The sequence below is a fragment of the Rhagoletis pomonella genome, unplaced genomic scaffold (genome assembly GCF_013731165.1).
Source record: "Rhagoletis pomonella isolate Grant_MI unplaced genomic scaffold, Rhpom_1.0 Rhpom_scaffold_00011, whole genome shotgun sequence".
Lineage (NCBI taxonomy): Eukaryota > Metazoa > Arthropoda > Insecta > Diptera > Tephritidae > Rhagoletis > Rhagoletis pomonella.
In genome coordinates this window covers 1,800,164-1,823,360 of record NW_023458565.1, presented here as the reverse complement: position 1 = coordinate 1,823,360, position 23,197 = coordinate 1,800,164, and the positions used below count along the sequence as shown (strand labels likewise).

The window sequence follows — 23,197 nt, the reverse complement described above, 5'->3', positions numbered from 1 at the left end:
GAGGTCCAATAAACATCTTCACGGACGTATCGAAGCTTAACGGAAGAGTTGGAGGAGGTGTCTACTGTCAGGAACTCTCAGTAAAGCTTATGCTTAGACTGCCGCATTTCTGCAGCGTCTGCAGAGGTGGCGCTATAAAAGAGGCAGCCGATTGGCTACGAACTAACGTTTTGCCGACTAGGAGGTTAAATATGTACTCTGATAGCCAAGTGGCAATCAGGGCGCTGGGATCGCGAATGGTACGATCGAAGCTGGTCAGGTAAAGCTTGACGTCTTTCTCAATCGCTTCCAAATCCATTGTCATTGCCTACTGTTATTAGAAAATACTTTCCTTCGAATACCTTTATCGGCAATAGATGTAGACTCATATACGTACATTCTTCTGAATTATGTATGTACTATCTATTTCTCATATTTAGCGACGTTTTCATCGCGACCAGTCGACTCGTGTCAGTTTTTATTGCCTTTAACTCACTAGCGTTTTGAAGCGTTTCTGAATTTTCTAATCTTTATCAATTTTGGTCATAAAAAATGATGTGCTTTGATGTTTGGCATACATAATTTTATTTGTAGCATCCACACTCTCCTAACCCCACTTCTCTTGCAACGAATCCTCTCCAATCCCTACGTATTCCTCCTGACCTCAAATTTGTACGATAAAAACATTTCAAACCTCAGTTTACTCACGACTATAAACTCCACACACAAAATCTTTCTTTCAGAGTCCGGACAAATTATATATTAAGGTAGTAGAATTAGAGCCAAAGATCACAACACTAGGCACGAATCTCGATGAGTCCGTACGCTTGCAGAGGGATCACGATGAGACTCTTAGGAATATACAGGTACGCCATAAATTCGGAAGACAAACTTAATCTTACACATACATATTTGTTCTGCTCACCCTTTATTTCCTCTTTGTTTCCTCTTAGAACCTACCCGGCCCAATGGACGAATTCGTGCAAAAAGCGGACAAACTGCTCGCTAGCAAGCGCATCAGTTCGGAACTAGTCAATGCCATGGCCGATACGCTAAATATTATTTGGCAAGATATCCTGCACCTTCTGCATGACCGTCAACATATACTCCACCTTGCCACACAATTTCATGAAAAGATGGTGCAGTGTCAGCGTCGCATGGATCAGTTGGAAGTCGCCTGCATCGACACAATGCTGCCCATCGAAGTGGCGGCTGTGCAAGAGTTCCTGAACAAATTCAAACAGCTGCGCATCGATATGCTCACCGCGGTTATGGCAGCGCTCAAAGATGGCAATGAGCTGTTATCACAGCTAAAAGAACTCGTCGACCTCGAATCGTTAGACACGCGGCCCGAACATATCAAACGAGATGCCACACGTGCCGTTCATCAAGTGCAACAGTGGCTGGAGGCGTTACACGATAGACGCAATGCGCTAGAGAGCGCGTGGCAGACGCGCAAAACACAGCTAGAACACTGCCTTACATTGGCGCTGCTCGGCCGTGAGCTAGACGAGGTAGAGACAGCATTACGACAGCAGCGCAACGAAATTGACAGTCTCTTTAGTTTGGGCGAGTGCGAGCATACGGCGAATAATGCGCTGCACAACTATCGCGAATGGAAACAAGTGGCGCTACAACTGCGAGATCGCGCACTCAAAATCACACGCGCCAAAGAGAAACTGCAGGCGTCGGGTACCTTTACTGGCGATGAGGCTTGTGCGCGCGCATACAATGTGCTGAGCGCGTGCACGGAACACCTGGACCTGGTAGATCAACGTGAACATTGGCTGCAGCAATCGCGTGATTTCTTCGCCAAAGCCGAGAATACGTTGAGCGTGTTGGAGAAACTTGAAGTGGAGTTGGCGAATGTGCGACTGCCACCAAATTCGCCAGAAAGTTTTGCAATGTACGCCAAGGTAGCTCGTGATGTACGCAGCTTCACCGAGGAGCCACTGCGACTCGGCTATAGTATACTGGACGAGGTGGGGCGCACGCAACCGGAGACGCAAGGTGTGAAGCGAGTGCTTGACGAGATCGAAAACCGTAAAACCTATATCGAAAGCGTATGTTCGACAAGCAACGAGGATCATCAGCGTGTACAGAAAGCGCTTGCGGACTTTCTCGCCCAATACAATGATTTACTCAATTGGTTGATGTCTTCGGGGCAATTGTATTTGCAGCAGCATGTCGATATGGGTAGCACGCTACAACAGAGCAAACAATTTTTGCTACAGCACCACGAGCTCATGCAGGATCTGGAGGTGAGTTTAATCACTTACACACCTGGCAATTTTAAACTAAATGAAAATATTTTATGATTTCAGATCAAGGGGGAACTAATAAATCTTCTGCTCGAATCCATTAAGGCGCATCTAGAATCGTTGAGTCCGCAGCAACGTTACGATGTAGACTCGAAGGCTGAGGCGCTTCACAAGCATTGGATTGAGCTTAAGGATTTGGTGCTGAAACGAGTCGATTGCGTTTCGATGCTAATTGAATTTTTCGAGAAAGCGAATGAGCTCGCTAGTCAGCTGGATAATTTGGATAAACAGCTAAAACAGACGCCAGACGAGCAGAAGCTACAGTTCCTGCAGGAAAATTGGAAACATATACGTGACGACTACGCTGATTTAAAGAGTTTTGGAATGCGATTTGTCAACTTGAAAGTGTGTATACCCTTTTTTTAATAGTAGTTATTTATTACTTAAATAAACTAGGTATACTTATGTATAATTAGGTTTGTTTATTCCTAAGTATGTGAAAGTAATTCTCCGGTCTAAATGCACACATATGTAATAATAGGGGATTCACAAGACGTGTTTAGGATCATAATGGCTTAAGGTATCCGCACACTTTAGCTATTCCGTCGGAACAAATCTGAACCGCATAAATGTCTGGTTGCGTTTTTATAACTTATAGTAGGCCTTGTTGTATTTTTAGCTGCTACCAAGGTACATTGAACAGGTAGTATCAGTAGAGCAGCTGATTTGATTTATTTTCAAATTATTTGGTCTCGAAAATGTCAAATATTTTTAATTTTTTCTCACAAAAATTGTGAAACCTTTTTCCATACAAAACAAGCGATTGATTAGCAGCTTTTGGAACGTTCGCCCAACTCAGCAGCACAACCGCTGATTACTGGCCCTTGTAAAGGATGGATCAATGCTTCGAGAAGCAAACAAATTTACTAGGAAAGAAAGTTGCAACAATTTTTATTTTTTCTAATTTCAATTTATTATTATTTTTGTATTTCACATGGCACCCTTTGATTTAGAAGAAAAAATTCAGAACAGTTGTTGACACTTTCGATACTAGAAGCAACAACAAAATACACGCAAATGTTGTTTTTGCTCTACTGATACTACCTGTTTAATGTGCCTTGGCTGCTACAGATTCGCACAAGAGGGGGTTAAAATGCTTCTAGGTGATTTGTATGTACACTACCGGGATAGAATATATACAGGGTGTCCTAGACCACCCGTACGAATTATTCCGTTATTTAGAATTGAGTGAAATGTTCCTCTGAAATATGCACTTCCAAGAAAAAAGTTTCAAACGAAAGTTAAGTACTTTTATCCTCAGAATTCGAATTCGTAGTAAAAACATGTATGTCTAATTAAAAAAAATGAATTTCCGGTCGGAGCCAGAAGTCGGTGAAGCCACCAAAAGATAGAGCGCCCCTAATTTGGTAGGTAGTATTTTTGACTTTTTCCATAAAAAAAAAATTGTTCCCTTTAATTTTTTTTGGGGCGGAGGGGTGGTTTAGGACACCCTGTATAATCAGATCTTATTGCACCCTGTGAATCCCCTACATATGTATGTGTATAATCAGATGCATGCACAATTTATGATATTGCCTGTTTTATTCGCAACATAATTTATATCAATTAGCTACAAAATTGATACTAACTGCTTAAATAATTAAATTTGTTTGAAAAATCACTTTACATTCATACATAAATAATTACATACATATAACATTATTTAAAAAAATTGCTTGAAAAAGGAAACTTTCAACGGTTCGTTTACACTAAAGTTAAGTAAACGAATATTTTCTACTATGGGTAAACGAACATTTTTCGTTTCTAGAGGATAATTTGAACTTAGTGAAATGTTATCCTAGTTATCTTTTGAATTATTCCGTATACAGTGGCGAAAATATAAATAGGGGAGAGAAATTTAAGCATTCTTTCGCTATTTAGTTAGTTAGACACCGAGACTTGTAAGATCTTTTGTATCTCTTAAAGAGAGAGAGTTCCCAACACAGTGTGGCCAATATACCTTCGTCTTCCCTTATGAATCCTAAAAGGATCTTGGTAGGTGAAAGTGTCAAAATGTGCCAAATAAAAAAATAAAAGTACCAAAAAAGGTGCCATTCTTTTTAGTTTTTCCCATTTTGCATTAAAATTGGAAACACGTTCCTAAAAAAAGTCCAGTGTCTAGTAAGATAAACCAGTTGTATACAGTATAGAATTAGAAAATTTTTGTTGAGAAAAAGAAGTACATGCAAAGGATTTCACAAAACTTTATTGACAAATTATTATATTTCAAAAGTGCCATTTTGGTACTTTGTGCCAAATTGAAAAATTAAGTGCCATTTGAAGTAAAATTGGGCCGAAAATGGCACGGTTTGAGCCAAGTTGGCAGCCCTGAGTTTGATGTCATTTCTATTTTCAAAAATTATATCGTGTCTATGGTTCCCACTGCTCCCCACCATAGCATATACCTTTCGTTTATTTATTTTTATTATTCCTTTTCATGAGACTGTAGCTCGTTATCTAACGAAAATCATGTAAGTCAAAATTTTAAACTTTGTACAAAAATTAGCGAAATTCTACCAAGTTATATTAAAAGTTTGAACTATATAATACGATTTTTTTTTGGAACATTCTAGGTATGCAGTTTTGTAGCCAAATCAGTTTTATTTTAACGAAGTTAAAATTTTTTCGCATTTTTCTTTTTTTGAAGGTGTTTCTCATTTTCTCCATACAAAAAAAAAATTTCCAACATTATTTGTATGGAAGAAAATGCATGAACAAATAATTGCCAAAAATCAACGGCAACTTCTTGCTACTACAAACTTGCACTTTGTTTACTAAAATTTAATGAACTACAAAACTGCATACCTAAAAAATCTAGCGTCGCAACAACTAACGCTTTAAAATAAATATAAATACAGGGTGCCACAATGATGATAATGACTAGGGCGATATTATATTATTTGATAAACCAAAATCCAGAACCAAGCGCCAAAGCCCCTATAGACCCAACGCAATAGTTTCAGAAGTATCTGTCAGTTTCCTTTTTTTGCCAAGCACTCGTCTATAGATTTTTTTGGTCTGCCTCTATTTTGATCGGTTGACTTGGCGAGGCTTTTCTTCGTCAAGTAAACTAATATTCGCTAGCCAATTTTCTGTACACAATTAACGCACAACAAATGGGTTTTACTTTGTTGTAAATAAAGTTCAATTTCCTTGTTATGTCTCCGAAAACGTCTGTTGCTAAATATATAACATTCTCATCACATATAAGAAACTTATACGCCATGTACGTATTGAATTTTTTTTTTTTGTATTCGATTTGAATTTTTCCATTATAAATGGTAGATCCAATATGGATAGCCCATTAAGAATTTTTAAAATCCTAAACCCGCTTTGAGTTAAGCAATCCCGAAAACCCCGAAACTCAAGTTGCGAGGAAAAATTTTTAATTTTGAAATAATCGCCCTCCATTTTCGATCAATCAGCCATTTTGATATTTTAAAATTTGACACCTGATTTGTATTCAGCGATTCCAAAAAAGAATAAAACAATGTCCTTTCATTTAATTTGTAAGGTTTTGTAAATTTTATTAATGATATTATTTGTCGGCTCGTGAGTTTGATAACGCCACTATATTAAATTTTTCAAATTTGGCCACACTGTTTTTAAAAAAGCGAAAGTGTACAAACATTTTCAGCTCTTGAACATTTGTCAATTTTTGAATGTACATAAATACTATGCAGCTCTGTTCCGGTTGACATGGAACGTCGCATATGCCTTTTAATACTACTAGTCTTTGATGCAACGACATCCAAAATAACATTAATACATTCTTAAATGCCCACATGACGAGTTATACAAAGATTTAAGAAAATTCATAAATTCATTCTTAAATGTACAGTGGGTCCAGTAAATGTTCATACAAAAACAAAGTAGTTTTTAAAAGCTATATTTAGAAAAGTTTAAACGGTTTCAAATTATAATTTTGAGTTTAAAGATTTGATTTAAAAGGCAGTTAGTCTATTAAATGGCCTTTGTTTGCCACAACAAGCTTAAAGGTACGACCACACTAAGCGACGCGACACTGCAGCGGCACTACGCGACACGGCGTGTTACTTTTTGGTATATCGCATTGAAACTGTAGCGGCACAACACTTCGCTGCAAAATTTTTAATTTATTTGTGTCAAAACCGGCAAATGCTAATGCCTTTTATTTTTTCTTTTCTTGCCAAATTCTTGTCAAATGTTATGTTTATATACATACATAAAATTTTCTTCTTGAATAAAATGCATGTGAATATTCACTCACAATTCGAAATCAATTTCTTCACGTTAAAAATAAAGTACGAAATGGTTCCGCTGGGTATGCCGCACCATGGTATTCTCCATAAGAATCCATCCAAAGAATACTTTTCCGCACTATGTGTACGGTCGTACCTTAAGTCTCTTTTCAAAACTGTTTCATTCGTCACGCAGCAGGTCCATTGGTATATTCTCCTACAAGTAGAGGACAGCTGCTTTAAAATCCCTATTTGTAATCCCTAAGATTCTGCAGATTATAACCCTAAATAAAAAAGTTCAACGGAATACAGTCAGGTGAAATTTGGGCCATTCCTTCTTGAGAATGAATCATTTTTTTTTTTTTAAGTTGTGGAAAGTTTGTCCGTCATAACGACATAAAGAGAACTTATGCGCCAATATAACACATATCCGCGCATCGTCATTCTGCAAAACCGCGTAACTGTCATTTTCTGCCACAAATTGGATTTGCTCACACAAACTCTTGGCTCAATCCTTATCTATTCGTTCTGAAATATTCTAGCCAGAAATGCGATTGCTTTATAAAACAGAGAACCATTTAGAAATATGAGTGTTTTTATAATTTATGTAACCTCACATACGTGGTTTTGCATTTTCTTGATACAGAGTTTTGCATTTTTGTACTTTAAACGACGATATATATTTACTATGTCATCGTTAAAGTAATATTTTCATACGGCATTTAAAATAAAATTTAATCCAGTTTACTAGGTTTATTTTAATATATTTTATTGACAAGTGAGTATGAGCATATACTGGACACACTGTATGAAGCATTAATAAACTTTCAGCTTTGTAGATGCATAAATAATACCAAAAATCCGTTTTCAAAATTCGAATTGGTACATCTGTGCCAAGGATGTCATAAAAGGGTTAAAGGATAGAAACATAATTTATGCATATGTCTTTTGAATAATATGGAGTAAACTCTACACCAACTACCGAGTAAAGCTTTTGCATTGTAATGGGTACCACGCTCCAACTAATCACTTTCTCGTAATCGATTATTAAATTAAATATGGGTTGTCCACACATGCTTGGTTATTAGGTTATCTGGTTAAGTGGTTGTATTTTTTTATTAAGTTTACAACAATAACACACAGAACCGCATAACAATTTTTAACCAGATAACCAGGCAAGTGTAAACAACCCAATAATTTTTTGCTGTATGAAATATGTACAGGAAATTTTGTTACTCATACGCCGTGTACTCCCGCATTTGATCAATCTTAATAAAAAAACAAAAATAATCGATAATGCGAAAGTGATTAGTCGCAGCTTCGTACTTCCACCTGAAATTATTTACATAATTAATTTTTCTACAAAACGATATTTTCTCCATTTTGACACGATTAAATATTTTTTGCCGTTGGGAGATTATACCGCCAATTTCACAAAAATTATTTGCGTTAAAAATTTTATTAGTAACAAATGAAATGAAATATTACATAATCTCTTTTGTATTGGAATTAATTTCAAGTATACCTTTAATTTCCAAAATAGTCGTAGCATGCAAACGCAGATTTTGTTCTATAATTCTTCCACATAAAATCAACAAGTTCACACCATGTTTTTTGCACCACTGCGCGGCGCTATAATCATCAATTACACTACTGAGCAAATTTTCAACTTTTGATTTATCTGAAATAAGGCCAGCTATTTCTAACAGATTTTAACGCACTAAATTCGAATTTTAACACAGAATTTCTCTGTCACAACCTCTTCTTCTTCTTCTTATTTGGCGCTGTAACCGCCTAAGCGATTTTGGTCGAGTTTAACAAAGCACGCCAGGCGTTTCTCTTCTGTGCCAACTGACGTCAATTGGAAATGTCAAGTGAAGCCAAGTACTTCTCCCCTTCGTATTTTCCATTGCAGTTGGGGCCTCCCTATTCCTCTACTAACACCTGTGGGTTGCGAGTTGAATACTTTCAGAGCTGAAACGTCGGTGTCAATTCGAACGACATGGCCAAGCCAACGGAATCGCTGAATTTTAATTCGCAGTACATGTCATTCTAAAGCTCATGCAGCTCATCGTTCCATCGTCTGCGGTACTCACCGTCGCGTAAGGCCCGTAAATATTCTGCAAAATCTTTCTCTCGAATACTCCAAGCGCCGCTTCATCGGATGTTGTCATTGACCATGCTTCCGCGCCATTCCCAAGAAAACGAAATTCTCTCGGAATTATAACCGTGAACAGTGGCGTGGATTCCAAAGCACGAATGCTCTGACTGTTTTTTTTTGATGATAGGATATCCTCGTTGACAACCAGAAGCATAACAGTGGTCCTTGTTACCGATGATATCGATGCCATCGGCATATGCCAGCAATTGCATGCTCTTATAGTAAATTGTTCACTATTGGTTTAGTTTTGTAGAGCTTATTATTATCTTCTCCAAAATCAGATTAAAGAAATCAGATGGAAGGAAGTCTCCCCCTCTGTAGCCCCGTTTGGTAGCAAACGGCTCGGAGAGGTCTTTCCTAATTCTGACGGAGCTTGTGGCATTGGTCAACGTCGTTCTATATAGCCACATCAGTTTCCCACTAGAGCTGGATTTTTTAGTTCACCCTAAGGATTAGTTCACTTCTAGTTCGTTCAGCTTAACGAACTAGCTCTTCTGAGTCATAGTTCGTTCATGTTATTGAACTATATTTCACCTAATTTCACGAATTCGGTAGTCGCAGCTGACTTACAGAACATGAAAAATGTATGTTTTATAACTTATATATACATACATACGTACCGAAAATTTAATTAATCTGTAAAGTAAAAAACAAACACACTAGTCTACCGTCCTTTTTCTATGTTTGGCTTTCTTATGGTGATTCAAATGTCCATGAGAGCTATCAACAGTGCTTTTGGAAACTCGGCAGTGCCTGCATTTTATTTTCTTTTCTTAAATTTTGTCTTCGAAATGCGATCAAATCTGAAAGCGAAAGTCTTTTGTTAAACAAAAAATACGGACAACTCAACTCAAGTATGGAAAATTCAATGAAATTCGCGAATTTCGATCAGCGGTTTCTTATCAGCGGGCCCTTACAACGAAAAACGAGATATCATAAAATTGTTAAAATTACATTTCCATTTTTATTGAAGTGTTTAGTTCACTATATTGAACAAACTAATGGACTAGTTCAATTAAAACAGTAGGCCCTTTCACTTTTTAGTTTAAAAGTTCCTCAATCCTAGCATTCACCTTATCCACTCATCACTACCGTCCTTGGATAGCTCAGCTTGTAGACCGTCAGATCCTGCAGCTTTGTTCTTCTTTATTCGGGTTCTTCTTCTCCATTTCTGTCAGTGCTGTTACCAAGAAATAGGGTAGGCAAATGTTCTCTTCATAAATTCAGCACGCTCAAAACATCGGTTGTTATTACGGGAGTCTGCCCTGGTCTTGACACCAATAGTAAGTCGATGAACGTTCCGGACATTTTTATTATCGTATTTCAAGCTCATTTCCCAATATCTGTTTCGGCCTCTCTCTTTTTATTATACAAAAATGCCCGGATTTCCTCTAAGCCTCCCCATATCGAACCCACATAGAACGCTCTACGTCCGATCGCAGCGTGGCTCTTGAGACGGCATAATTTTTGAATACAATGGAATAACATTCCTTCCTCTATGTTGTGGTTGTAGCTTTTAAATATTGAGCTTTCACTGTGTCGTACATTTTTAGCTGAACATTGACGTGCAACAATTATTAGTTTGAGTCGCTGTTTGATCCTCGAATCGTACGAATGTCCAAACCATTACAACCATGTTTTCCATATACATATGCACATATCACGAAAGAATCGATTTGGTTTCTTGGCTTTGGATTTGGAAACAGTCACTTAGGTAGCTTTATGGATCTTATTTTACTTGAACCTAGGGTTCTATATTACCAACCGGCGAGAAATATCCCTTCCTTGCCTTTCGGAAATCGAGAAACGCTCATAAAGAGGTCTTTGGATACCTCGTTCATCTCTGTCTTCAGAGCGCGATTGAGCAAAATCTGGAAAAAAATCTTGCTGGAAAGAGGATTTTGGAGAGACGTTCACCAGCTGGGATAAACAAAAGTACTCGGCGGCAGCATTTCTCCCACCAAAATTCCAAACCCGAGTTTGATAGCCGTCGGAGACGTCGCAAAGCACCAGGCTATTTGCGGTGATGTTGAATTTTGTCCTTACGATGACATCAACCATCCAGGCAGAGGCACCCGTCCCATTAGGTGTCCGTTCATTCCAGTTGCATGTCCTCAAATCGTAGTCCTTTAAATGTTTGCCGTGGCCGTCGTCAAAAGAAAATTGTCTCATCCGTGGCTTTTACATAGCAGGTCCCAAACTCAGCGCACAACTAGAACCTGCATCCAACTGTACGGCGACTTAGTCACCGCTGCTGCTGACTAAGCTGTCTTTTTGCTGTCGGTCCGCTTCCCGTCTTATCGTCTCAATTTGCCGCAATTTCTGCTGTTTTTCTAACGGCGTTACATACTGCATTCCAGATGTTCTAGTTTTTTAGCATCTCGTTTATTATATTTTTGGCGTTTGAAGTTTTCCCTACTACTGCACTAATTGTGGACCGCTCTTCTTCGACACGAACGCATGTGAATACGACAGGGTGTGCGTTTTCCTTGGCATCGCATGCGGGGCACTAGTCTGAATGTTTTCCATGCAAAACAACCGATTAAAAAGCAGATTTTGGAACGTTCACCCAACTCAGCGGCACAACCGCTGATTACTGAGCTTCGGGAAGCAAACAAATTTACTTAGAAAGAAAGTTGCACCAATTTCCAATCTTTATTAACCATTTCGTTTTCGATATTCCCGATGCTTCCGATATTCAATATAAAGATATTATTTTAGTATATATTTTATTTTTATTCGCGATATCGATATACCTACTGAATTTTCATTGCCAATATGCATCCCTAGCGGAAGCAGAATTGGTACAGAGGCAATCCGCCGCCCTCCTCTGTGAAGACTGTCAGCCGAGCTACGATAATCTTCTCCAAAAGCTTTCACCTACAGTGTTGCCTGATTTTGGTAGTAGGGTCAGGTTTGGCTTCTTCCATGAATCTGGGAAAATTCCCTCCTCGAGACACACGTGTAGGGTGTGGGCAAATACATGCCCATTTTTATATGTGCAAGTTCAAGAGCTTTGTTTGGTACATGGTCCGGTCATGTTTCACAAAATACCTGCCCGATGCGCATGATCTCGTCGACTGTTACATTCGAAATTATAGTTACTATTTCCTTCAGCAGAACTGGACACTTTTCTTGAAGGGCGCGATTTATTCGTTCCATCACCAACCTCTAAGCGCCGTCCCAGGAATTTGCGTCCGCATCCATCAAGCAGTTTCTTAAGTGCATATTTTTTTATCTCCGTAGCTCGTCTAACAAACACTGTCTAAGACTTCTGTACTTTGTACTAGATCTGTTAAAATGGTATTGTAATAGTAATTTTTATTTTGTAAATCAAATGTCGTTCAAATTCAAAAAATCGCTCAGTTCAAAAAATTCTCACAGTGTACAATGAAGTAAAAAGCGTGCTGAGAGTAGTGTGTCATAAAGACAGCAAAAGCACTTGCTACATTCAACTCATTTGTAATTAATTTCAATATGACAGGAAAATTAATTTCACTTAGAGACCATATCTGACATGTTGGCCAAACATAAGTATATTTTGAACAGAACGTACTCACATAATTACTTATGCGCTTTCCCAGCAATTAAAGTTGGTGGTGGAAAGGCAAATTGGTGTAAGAGATCTGTTAGCAATACGTTTTGTGATTCAGTAGTAAAAAGTAGATTTCACTTCGAGGAAAATTTTTTTTTTTCACTTAAATATAACTGTAAAATTTACAAGTACTTTAGTTTATTCAACGTGAGGATGATCCAGTGTTAGTTAAATCGCTTTGACGTCGGCTCCCTACACCAAATCACCGAAAACGTCCTCGCCTTGATATCCACCCTAAGCCCACACTTGAGGTTGGTCTGATGGTAATTAGTTTCTGGATTAGTGATCAAAATGAATCACTTTTTTGTATGAGCAGAATCAAATTATAAACTTGCTCACGTACATATGAATATATGTACATATCTATATACGCAAGTGTTACAAGCATTTTAAAATCATACACAGCAAAATTAATGGGTGTTCCACTTCACGCTCTTTAAAAATAAAAGAGTGAAAATGGATTCGGAGAAATGTACATACATATATAGATACAACATGTGCACGCTTACAAATTGTGAAAGTAAACAATTATGCCGAGAAATTGCAGCATTGCACTGCACAGAGGATGAAGCTATTCAAAGAGTTTCACTGAGTTGAAGAGATTTAACCACTTCGAGACGCATGCATACGCACTCGCTGAATCTGTACAAGAATATATTTATAGGAAAATGAAGAAACATGTACATACATACGAACAAACGCAAAAACATACTAACTTTCTATAGACACAGCAGCAATAAAAGTGTTTCTAAAAATAAGCACAATCCTGTAGAGTAGTAGCCTTTAACTTCACATCAGGCCACAGACGTCTGGATGAATGTGTTGAAATGCGGGAAAATGCTTGCGAAACTGAGCGAAATGGTTTTTACATTGACGGGCTTGTGCAGGAGATACATATGCACATTAGGGTGCTCCAAAATAAGTAAGGTCGGAGTTTTAATGCTATTATTTAGATCCAAAAATATTTAGAGGTCAGTCAAAGCGCTCAAAGTTTTCCAAGTGTTTTATATGAAAAAAAATCTTCGTAGCAGTGGTGTGGAATTCTTGAAACTCAATATTTTTCGATCGGAAAACTCTGGTTCTCTTCAGTAGACTGGCAATAGCAATATACGATTGTATATTTAAAAATTGTTTAATACTAAAGATTTTTTATTTATCCCCCCAATGCATTTTCTGGCATTTTCTGAGTGTTTTCGGCGGACCTATAAAATATAGGTGCTATGAAAAAATCGTCAAATAAATATTTGTGTTGAGTTTTTCGAGCGAAAAATATTTATTTTCAAGAATTCTATACCATTTCTACACAAATTAGTTTTTTCCCCATAAAAAATACATGGACTACTTTAAGCGCCTTGAGCGACCTCTAAATATATGTTTGTATATATATTTTTTTCAACATAAAAATAGGTATATTTTTCGGTATAGAACAACCCTAGCAGGTGAGAGCATAAAAATTACGACTTTAATTATGCACATGCTTTTTTGGACCACCCTAATGTACAGACATATATGCGATTGTAAATTAATTCCAAGAATATTACCAATGTATGCAAATACGTAAGTACTTAGTACAATACTATATTGTGCACACTGTTGCTTTTACATTCTTAAGTAGTTCATCTAGAAATAATTCTTGGGGCAATGTAAATAAATTTCCTGCAACGTAAACATTCTTACAGCGATATTTTCTAGGGCTCCAGGGTATTTTTATACCTACCGTCGTGTACATACATATATAATTCTGGAGTCTATCCCCCACGTCTTACTAATGGAGCTGTTGCACCTTTCATTTGGATTTCTCAAGATTTTGGATGGAGAAACTCCCGAGTGTGTTCTGTCTTTTTCGTGCCAATGCTAGGCACTCACAAAATAGCGTAGGACCGTTTCTTTATTTCGCTCAAATTTACATCTACGGCACCGAGAGTTGTACGGAAGGCCCATTTTAGCTGCATGTTCACCAATGGGCCAATGTCCCGTTATCGTGGCTCGACCTCCAAGTGGACAATTTATAGTATCTGATTCGGATTCATCAAAAGATGGTCCGACCTTAGCCAACTCATCAGCCCTCTTCATTTCCATGTATGTTCCTATGGCCAAGAACTCAGATGAGAGTGATGTCTATTAACTCGGCCGCCGAGCCTAACGCTCATTTTCAATCTCTGACTGTTTTGAAATTTGTTACCGGTGAGGAAAGTGTCAGAAGTGCCGCTTGACTTTCTGAGAAAATGTATGATTTTCGTACTCAAACGCAGTTCCTCTCTATTGCCTCGACTATCCTGCCCCTACTCCAATCCCATCTTGAAAGAAATTTCACCTGCAAGTTTTTCCTGAAATCTGTCATAGGAGGTATATAAACTGATTGTTTCCCTGATTCGTTAAGCTTGTCAAGAGTATTACTATGACCGTGCTGCAGCGCCCTTCAGCCGGCTGACTCTTTGAAGAAAATGTTAGAGTCGTTCCATTCAGGGAGGGAAGCCCGAATTGTGGTATTTTTGTTTTCTTGGTAAACTCAGACCGATATTTTATTGCCAATGTTCTCAACGTTTTCGGAGAAGATTATCGGCAGCTACGTTCTGCGGTAACAGTGAGAATCACCTCACCCTGTTTCGGTGTTCTGACTACCCGTCCGTTTAATAAATGCGGTCCATTAGCCAATTATTTTCCGATTTGTGGGTGATTGTTTTGCAAATTGGTGGCCCACAGTTTAAGGGAGATTTATATTCTGAATTACAAAATGTAAAAATACAAAGCGTCCGTCTCTTTTAAAATTGAATATTCAAGGCAGAAATACACGCTGAGGTTTGCCAATGACTGCTGAGGGTTGATCGCTGTTATAAAAAACTTTGCATAATTATAATTTACTATACATCTTGCACGGGCCAGCGATAGAACCACCGTCCCGCGGAGTTGTAGTACGTACCTCGAATCACTTAACTACAGCGGCCCAATATATTAATTTAAATGAATAAAAATAAATAGCTATCAATCGGAACGCATTTAAAATAGCTTTTTCTCCAGACTACATGTAAAAGGGTTGCCACCTGTTTAAAAAGCCAAATTCAACTTGTTGTTAAGTAAATTAGGTAATTGAAATATGTACAACAGTATTAGTGCCAGATGAAAAAAGTTTAGGAAAGTGTTAGTTTGAAAATAGTATTTTGAAGAGGACTGCCACCTGTTTGAAAAATTGAATTTAAATACATAAATTATACACAAATTATGCAACTTATTTTAATGTTGTTTGTTAAAAAGAAATAGTTTCGAATTATTTTTCATTAGGGTTGCCATCCATTTTCAATGTCAAATTTATTTTAACTAAGCGTGCACTATGAGTGTGAACGGGAGATTTGTAAGAATTACTTTATTCGAAAATATTTTTGGAAAAGGTTGCCAACTGTTTTAATAGTCGAGTACTATATAGTGATTAATTTAAATGAAATATTTCCATCAGTGTATCCTAAGTATTTACACCAAATTTTTTTTATTGTTTAAGCAGGCATCACACGATTTGTACATTTGTACAGATTTGTATAGTTTGGCGGTCACAGAGTGCTGTTGTCTAGAAATTGTTATCGATAATGAGTTCAACTCAGTGAAAAAAGGTCCGAACAACCTCACCCTGTAACTGTCAAAATGTACAAATATACAAATCGAGTTATCCCTACTTTACACTTAACGAATGCGCAGAAGACCGAAAACAATTAACTATACGAGTAGTTTGCTCGGTAGCGCCATCTTGCGATTCCTTAAATAAATTAAATAGCTGTCAACAACTAATTCTTCCTATCAAAAAATCACAAAGTACAAGTTTGTATTAAAAAATAGCATTCGCAATACTTTAGTAAATATTGGTCTTCATATAAACTTCCTATTAATTAAAGATAGCTTCTTTTAAAACTTAGTCGGCTCCAAATTTACTTTAAAGCATTGCTCTAATGGACTTATTTTCCAATAATTGTATGTAGAAACCGAATCTGTTGGAAAGGATGTTGAAAAAATCGTTCCAAACAAATTAACCCGCCCTAATAATGTACACTAGATTGGTCCAAAAAAAATATTTCCAAGATATGGTTGGGGGCACCTTCTAAAATTTTTCCTCTTGCCGAAAGAGATGCTGGTACCACGCCTTACGTTTCCAAGTATAAATTTAGAGGATGCTCATGATGCTCATATTTTACTCAAAAAATATTGTGTACATATAATAATCAAATAATTAGTTAAGTATCCTACGCACATTTCAAATTTAGATTGTCTAAAAAAATATCACAGGCTTTAGTTGTCATGGCAACGGTAGCTTTTTATAAAAATCATCAATATTTTTTCCCGTTTCACAGCAATCCAGTAGCGCATTTCAAGGCCATTGCGCACCCTGTGTTGGTTGCAGTTGCAAATTGAAAGCTGGTATAAGTATTACAAATAGCGATAGGAAAAAACTAAGGAGGTCCCCATTTACTAGGATGAAATTTTTTACCCCATACAAAAATTGGACCACTCTAATGTACATATGTATATGCTCACCCACACTTTAACGAATATATAAAGCTAACACGAAGATATTGTTTATTTTGGCGATTTTCACAAAATATTCAAGTTTATTAACTATTTGACAAGTATTTGCATAAACATACATACGTACTTACATACATAATAACATAAAAAAACAGAAGTTTTACTCGTATGTATGCATGTATGTGAATGTATGTATTATTTAATTAGTACCAGTTTCGGAAAAGTCAACAACATTTATAAAATTGAACAGCTGCTCTTTCATCGGTTCTCTATTCAAAATATTTCAGAACCCATATATATGTGCATACATATATAAAAGTGTATACATGCATACATACATATGTATTGTATACAAATTCTATAGAACAAGGCCATGAATAAATAAATATCTGCAAAAGATTATCGGCAAATCGGTATTCCCCATCGCCAACGCGTGAAGGTGCGTAAATCTTTCGCAGAATCTTTCTCTCGAAAACTCCAAGAGCCGCTTTATCGGATGTTTTCATTGTCCATGCCTCCGCGCCATACACCCGACCTCAGTCATGATGAGTGACTTATAGAGTGTTCTCTTTGTACGACGAGAGAGGACTTTACTTCTCAATCGCCTACTCAGTCCAAAGTAGCACTTGTTGGCAAGAGTGATGCTCCATTGGATTTCAAGGCTGATATTATTATTGGTGCTACTGCTGGTTCCCAAATAATACGAAGTCGTCTACTTTTTCAAACCTGTAACTATATAAATTTTAATTAGGATTAGTGATTGAAGAGTTGCATAGCGCTCCAAAATACTTGTTCAATGATATACTTATTTAACTGTATAAGTACTATCACACCAGAAAATAAGGTCATATAGTACATTGTGAAAAGAATTCAGTTGCGTCAACCAGGGCAGCCAAGAGAAAATACAGGCCCGGTACTTACAATGTTCGGTTTCAGATTCATTCCTTACTCAAATTCCAATAAAAACTGAGTCTAGTTTGCAACTGGCAACAATATTTGTTTCTGGAGCGTAGTAAGCGTACAAGTAAGCTTTAATCTATGTAAATACTATAAGGTTCTTCTACTAACAGCTTCTCAGTATATAATTTCTAAATTGAATAATTTTATATTATGGAGCATACAATTTTGAAATAGTATTTACTCTAAGACCCGATTTTCCAGTGGATACACGACTTTTATTCGGCAGTTAATTTCAGTACAAAAATTTAAAGCTAATTAACATTCCACTATCAAGCCGGACTTCTCTCAATAAAACATCAAAGCTTAATAACTTCCAAATATTGTGGAAGTTCCGCTTATATAGATATGAAATAATTTTACTCTGCAAACTAACTCTGCCAAAGCAATCGGTTTTTTCCCTATAGGATAATACCGGAGATAGAAAATCCTTTTGCGAGCGTCCTATTTCCTTGCTTAAATCGAAAACCTATTCATAAAAATTGTAATCGTGGATAGCATAAAGGTTAGGTCAGAGTATGCTGTGAAACAGAGTTCACTCGGAGGCCACACAGACCCATTGTAATGTCCAGGAATGGGTTCACCCGTGCCTATCCCTGCACGTCTTTAAGCCATACTGATTTTCTAGCGAGTTCCAGCAGACCTTCAAATTGAATTTTACCTAAGCTCTCGAAAAAGTGGTTTCCAGAAATTTTAGGTGCTTTTTCCGGAGTACGAAGCCATTGCAATGAAAGTGTTGGCCGGATTCTATCTCTCTTCTACTTCTGCAGCTTCCCAGTATGCCGTTATAATACTTGTGGGAAGCCTAAAGTTTGCCTCTTAGAGCCATTGGAAGCTCCAGGTTCCTCATTCATCAAACCGTGGATAGAGTGAACTGATCTTGCATTTTATATTTACTACTTTCTGCTCGGTAGAACGGTCAAGTATGGGTCAGACGCGCGACTGCGAGCCAGTCCTAAGCGGAACATATGCCTTTGGATTTTTTTCGGCAGGATTAGAGATACAGTCTGCATCCCGTTCAGGTTCTAGGTCATATCGCGTGGTATCCATATATGGGATAGATAAATTAACTAAATTAACCTCGTCTTTATCTGACCACTCGCTTTTCACCGGTCGCTGTTCGGAATCTATTCAAATATTTTTTTTTTGGTTTTACCTAATAATGTATCTTTAACTCACTTTAATCATAGTATTTGGTGCTGTGTTGAGAATTTTAATGGATAGGATATTAATATGCCAGCCACTCTCTTGTCAGTCCCACTACATTCGTATTAATTCACCCCAATAGAGAAATTTCTTATTGCAACAAACAACAATTTTTCTTTCTATAAACATAAAATAAAAATCTAAACTATTAATTAACTCTGCCCATCCGCACTGCATAAAAAATTAACAAATAAAAAAAAAGAAACAACAAATTGCTTGGTCCATAAAAATAATGAATACACCATTTTTATCACTTTAATAAATTATGACCCTATGAAAGCTAATTCGAGTATTCATATGCATCTGCCGATTAATGCTTGTTGTATTTGTAAGTGTAAATCCATGCATGTATGTGCCACCACAGCCCCATCACTCCCAGCTGAGCAGCTAAAGATGCAGTTTCCCTTTTGCTTTGATTTCGGAGATTTTATTTAGAAGCGGCACGCGTCTTCGGCGTTTTGAGAACACGCATGGCTATACCACTTAAAAGCACAACAACAAATAGCTAACTTTTAACAGACATATGTATACATTGTATTTATAAACATATAAAAGTACAGGGAAAAGAAAAACAAAATTAATAGCAAAATATACTTATAATACATTTATATGTATATTAGGGTGCGTTATCCTTTATAAAAAAAAAACTGGAAATATAAAATATATTATATTTTAACAACCGAACTCATAAAAAATAAAGAAGACTTCAACTGATTTATAAATCGAAAAATTGTACCTATTTTATTTTTTTATGAATAAGTCCATATGAATTTCGCCAAAATATTTAGAAAAAATATCAAATTTACGTGAGCTGGACCTTTTTGAAAATACCTCCAAAAATCGATTTTTTAATAAAAAAGATTAGTTTTTAGCAAGAGTTTTTATAACAAACCATCTCAGATGCTAAAAGAGTTTAAGCTCAAAAGGTCTGCATAAAGATGTTTAAAAATAATATCAACGGAATTTAAAAAAAAATAAATTATTGTAGGTGTTTTCAAATCGATCTAGCCCACCTTAATGTATTTCCGAAATATAACTTTTTTTTTGTGATGCACCCTAATGTGTGTATATGTTTATGTACTCTTGTTTGTATGTATAAATAGAAGTATTAAAAAAGGAAAATAAGCGAAAATCTTTAAAAGCAACATTTCTTCTATTTCTGTCATTTCAACACAAAACGATGTATCTCTCCGTTCGACGTTGGGTCCACACACGCATACAACCTTCCATCCGTTACACGCCCGCCGAACCATGCTCACACATACTGGCACTCGCACTTTCATATGTATGTATATGTAGATTGTGGATCCGTATCTCGAGACGAAATCCTCAGTGAAGGCAGTCGAAGATATCCTCAACGGTTTCAGTAAGCGTCAAGTCGATGTAACAACCAGTCTAGACAATTGGACAACGCAAATTGCGGAGAAACGTGAAGTTGAAATCATACTGGAGAAAATCATGAGTGACAATGAGGAGGTGAGTGGTATATAAAAATTTAAAATAAATTCAATAAGCTGTGAATTTTGTTGTTGTTTGACCATTCAACATATTTGTTCCCACACACATTACTCATTTTCCATAATTTTTTTTTGCACCACATTTCCACGAAGACAACCCAAGTGGATACACAACTGTATCCGGTTTTCACTTCATCATCCGTTGATGCGCGCCAACTGCATGCAATCACCAACGAGAAGCTGATGCATGTCCTGCAGGACATCGACAAGGCACAAGACGAGCTACAACATCGCATACACACCACACTCGGCATACAAACGAAGAATTCCGAATCATTGCAGAAAATCGAACAGGTCATTAGTAATTTGCGTTCATTGAAGTCCAAATTGGAAGGCATACGCTACGATTATAAAACGTTGCTGGAGAATATCCTGAAATTCTTGACGGAGATCAGCGAACTGCGCCGCAACATCGATGACTTTTTCGCCAAACAACAGCAACAGCAACAATTTGGTGGCGGCGGTGAGGTGGCGGACATTGAACGCACCATAATCGAGCACGAGAAATTCCGTGATGCTTGCATGGATAAATTTAGATCGTTAATCACACAATCCGAGCTGCTGATCGATCGAGTGCGTGCACTGGAACCGCCGGGTGCACGCGAAATCGACACCGATCGCATTCTCAAGTTGCTGGAGAATTTGCGCATTCATTTCGAGGCGATCAACAGTGAGAGAATGTCGCATCTGGAGCGACTCGGCAAGCTGGATCAATTCAAAACGGATCTGGGCGATATTAATCGCAGTCTGGATAGTGTCAGCAAACAATTGAACGAGATCAATGGACAAAGTGTTGACAGCTTGGCGGCGGCGAAGACCACTTCGTTGGCGTTCGAGTATTTTGAGCGAACCATTGAGGTGAGTTGGTACATACATACATATGTACATACCTAGTTATATATGTACGTACGTGAGGGCTGGTCGAGCATAGTGGGCAGTGTACACAACGTATGAACAATTGAAAAGACGAAGTGAATTAGAGTACGGTATTCTTTTGGGTGTATAAAAGTGTTTCGATGTTGTAGTGAATATTTGGTGTGAGTAGAAATATAGCAGGTGCTTTATGCATCGCCGGATGTTTTGTTGTTTGGTTTTGTGTTTCTGTTTTTTTCTTTTTAAATAGACATTCGGGTTCAATCAACAACTTGTGCAGCTTTCTAATAAACAACATCACCCTTGGAAATTTTCATTTCTGCGAACATTTTTTTTATTTAATTAAAACAAGCGCCTTAATGCCTTAATGAAGTTTCTAATATGCTTGTTTGAAAAAAAGAGTGCTAAATAAATATTGAGGTCTGAACTTTCCAGTACTTTTCCTGAACAATTGAAGAAACTTCTTGGTGCAATATGTTAAAAGAATTTTATGGAAGCAAATTTTTTTCGAGGAAAAGCTTCTTCATTGTGCTATCCAAACAAATTTGAAGTAATTTCAATTTGTTATAAATAAGCGCAATAACCATACAAAATTTTGGGGTTTCTGCTCAAAATTGCGAAATTTTTTAATAGTGATAATTTTTTTTTTTGCTCTGATTGCGATAAAATTTTTAGGAACGCATTTTACTAATAAAAAAGAACTAAATAATAAAATCTATTTCCAAGAAAATTTTGGGTAATTTCCATGCAAAAATCAAAGTTTTCAGCCGTTTTCGGTAATTTTTGGATGATTTTTTGTATTAGAGCTGTATTAAATATTTGTCGCATCGCAAAAATAATGCCAAATTCGGATTCCTCGCAGCAAACGATCCCCGAACACGAAATTTTCAGGTCCATCGAAAGAACCGGTCCTGCCCGATATTACTCGATTAAATGGCTTAACCTAGAAAAATGACTACCACCACTAAATTCAGCGTACGCGAATTGACTTTACTAGGTAGGTTGTCGGCTTGTTCAAAATAAAAAGTTTCCTGCTATCAGCACTACACAGGGACACGATATCGAACCGAAAGTAACGATATAGTACTCATTTAAAGCATCGCTTTAAAAATATTGGGAACCCATTAGTATGGGAATAAAAAGACTCGATATTCCAAATAGCGATACCAAAATCCAAAAAATTTATCTGAATATAAGTCTCGTACATAGGCCGCTGTGGTGTAGTGGTTAGAAGTGCGCAAACCTTGAAAATGAAAAATAGCTTCCCATAAAAATACAATCGCCGTTCAGAGTCGACATAAAACTGTAACTAAACCCCTTTGTGCTACAACATTAAGGCACACGCGACATATCGGAGGAGAAGCTCGGCCAAACACTAACATATTGTGTAAGCGCCGACCTATTATTATTATTACATCACGCAGAGATTGAGGTGTTGACTCAAAATACCGAGGCCGCGTGTTTAAATCCCACCACATGCAATCTATATTAAAAATTTCTGCTCTTTAAAGCCGAATTTATATCGGGAAGAATTGTTAATAACATTATCCTTGTAATGTGGGTTTATGACATTCGATACGATACTAGGGTTCTGGTACTCGATTCCAAAAAATATCGTTTTAAAACTATCAAGTAGAAAAGATCGGTATCGAATGTCAAAAGTATCGATATGGTATCGTATCGTATCGAAATTCATATCTCTAGTACGCGTCAGCAGCGATTCTCTAAGGTGCTCGCATACATAGGAGGCAGCCCATGGAACCACACTTATGTAGACTGATCATATAAAGCAGGCGGTGTTCATTCAGATTTTTTAAATTGCTACCTACATGACCTGCTGATTTCAGGCGGGTTATGAG

At 37.2% G+C, this 23,197-nt stretch overlaps 1 protein-coding gene across 1 annotated transcript in view; it reads left to right on the top strand.

Moving 5' to 3' along the window:
• LOC118747282 (titin homolog) overlaps positions 1-23,197 on the top strand; it is a 111,257-nt gene that overhangs the window by 39,337 nt on the left and 48,723 nt on the right. The window contains exons 2-6 of the mRNA XM_036481284.1: positions 723-845; positions 933-2,240; positions 2,304-2,645; positions 20,248-20,424; positions 20,559-21,323. Of these exons, the coding sequence (XP_036337177.1) occupies positions 723-845; positions 933-2,240; positions 2,304-2,645; positions 20,248-20,424; positions 20,559-21,323 (2,715 nt within the window). The remainder of the gene's footprint in view (positions 1-722; positions 846-932; positions 2,241-2,303; positions 2,646-20,247; positions 20,425-20,558; positions 21,324-23,197) is intronic.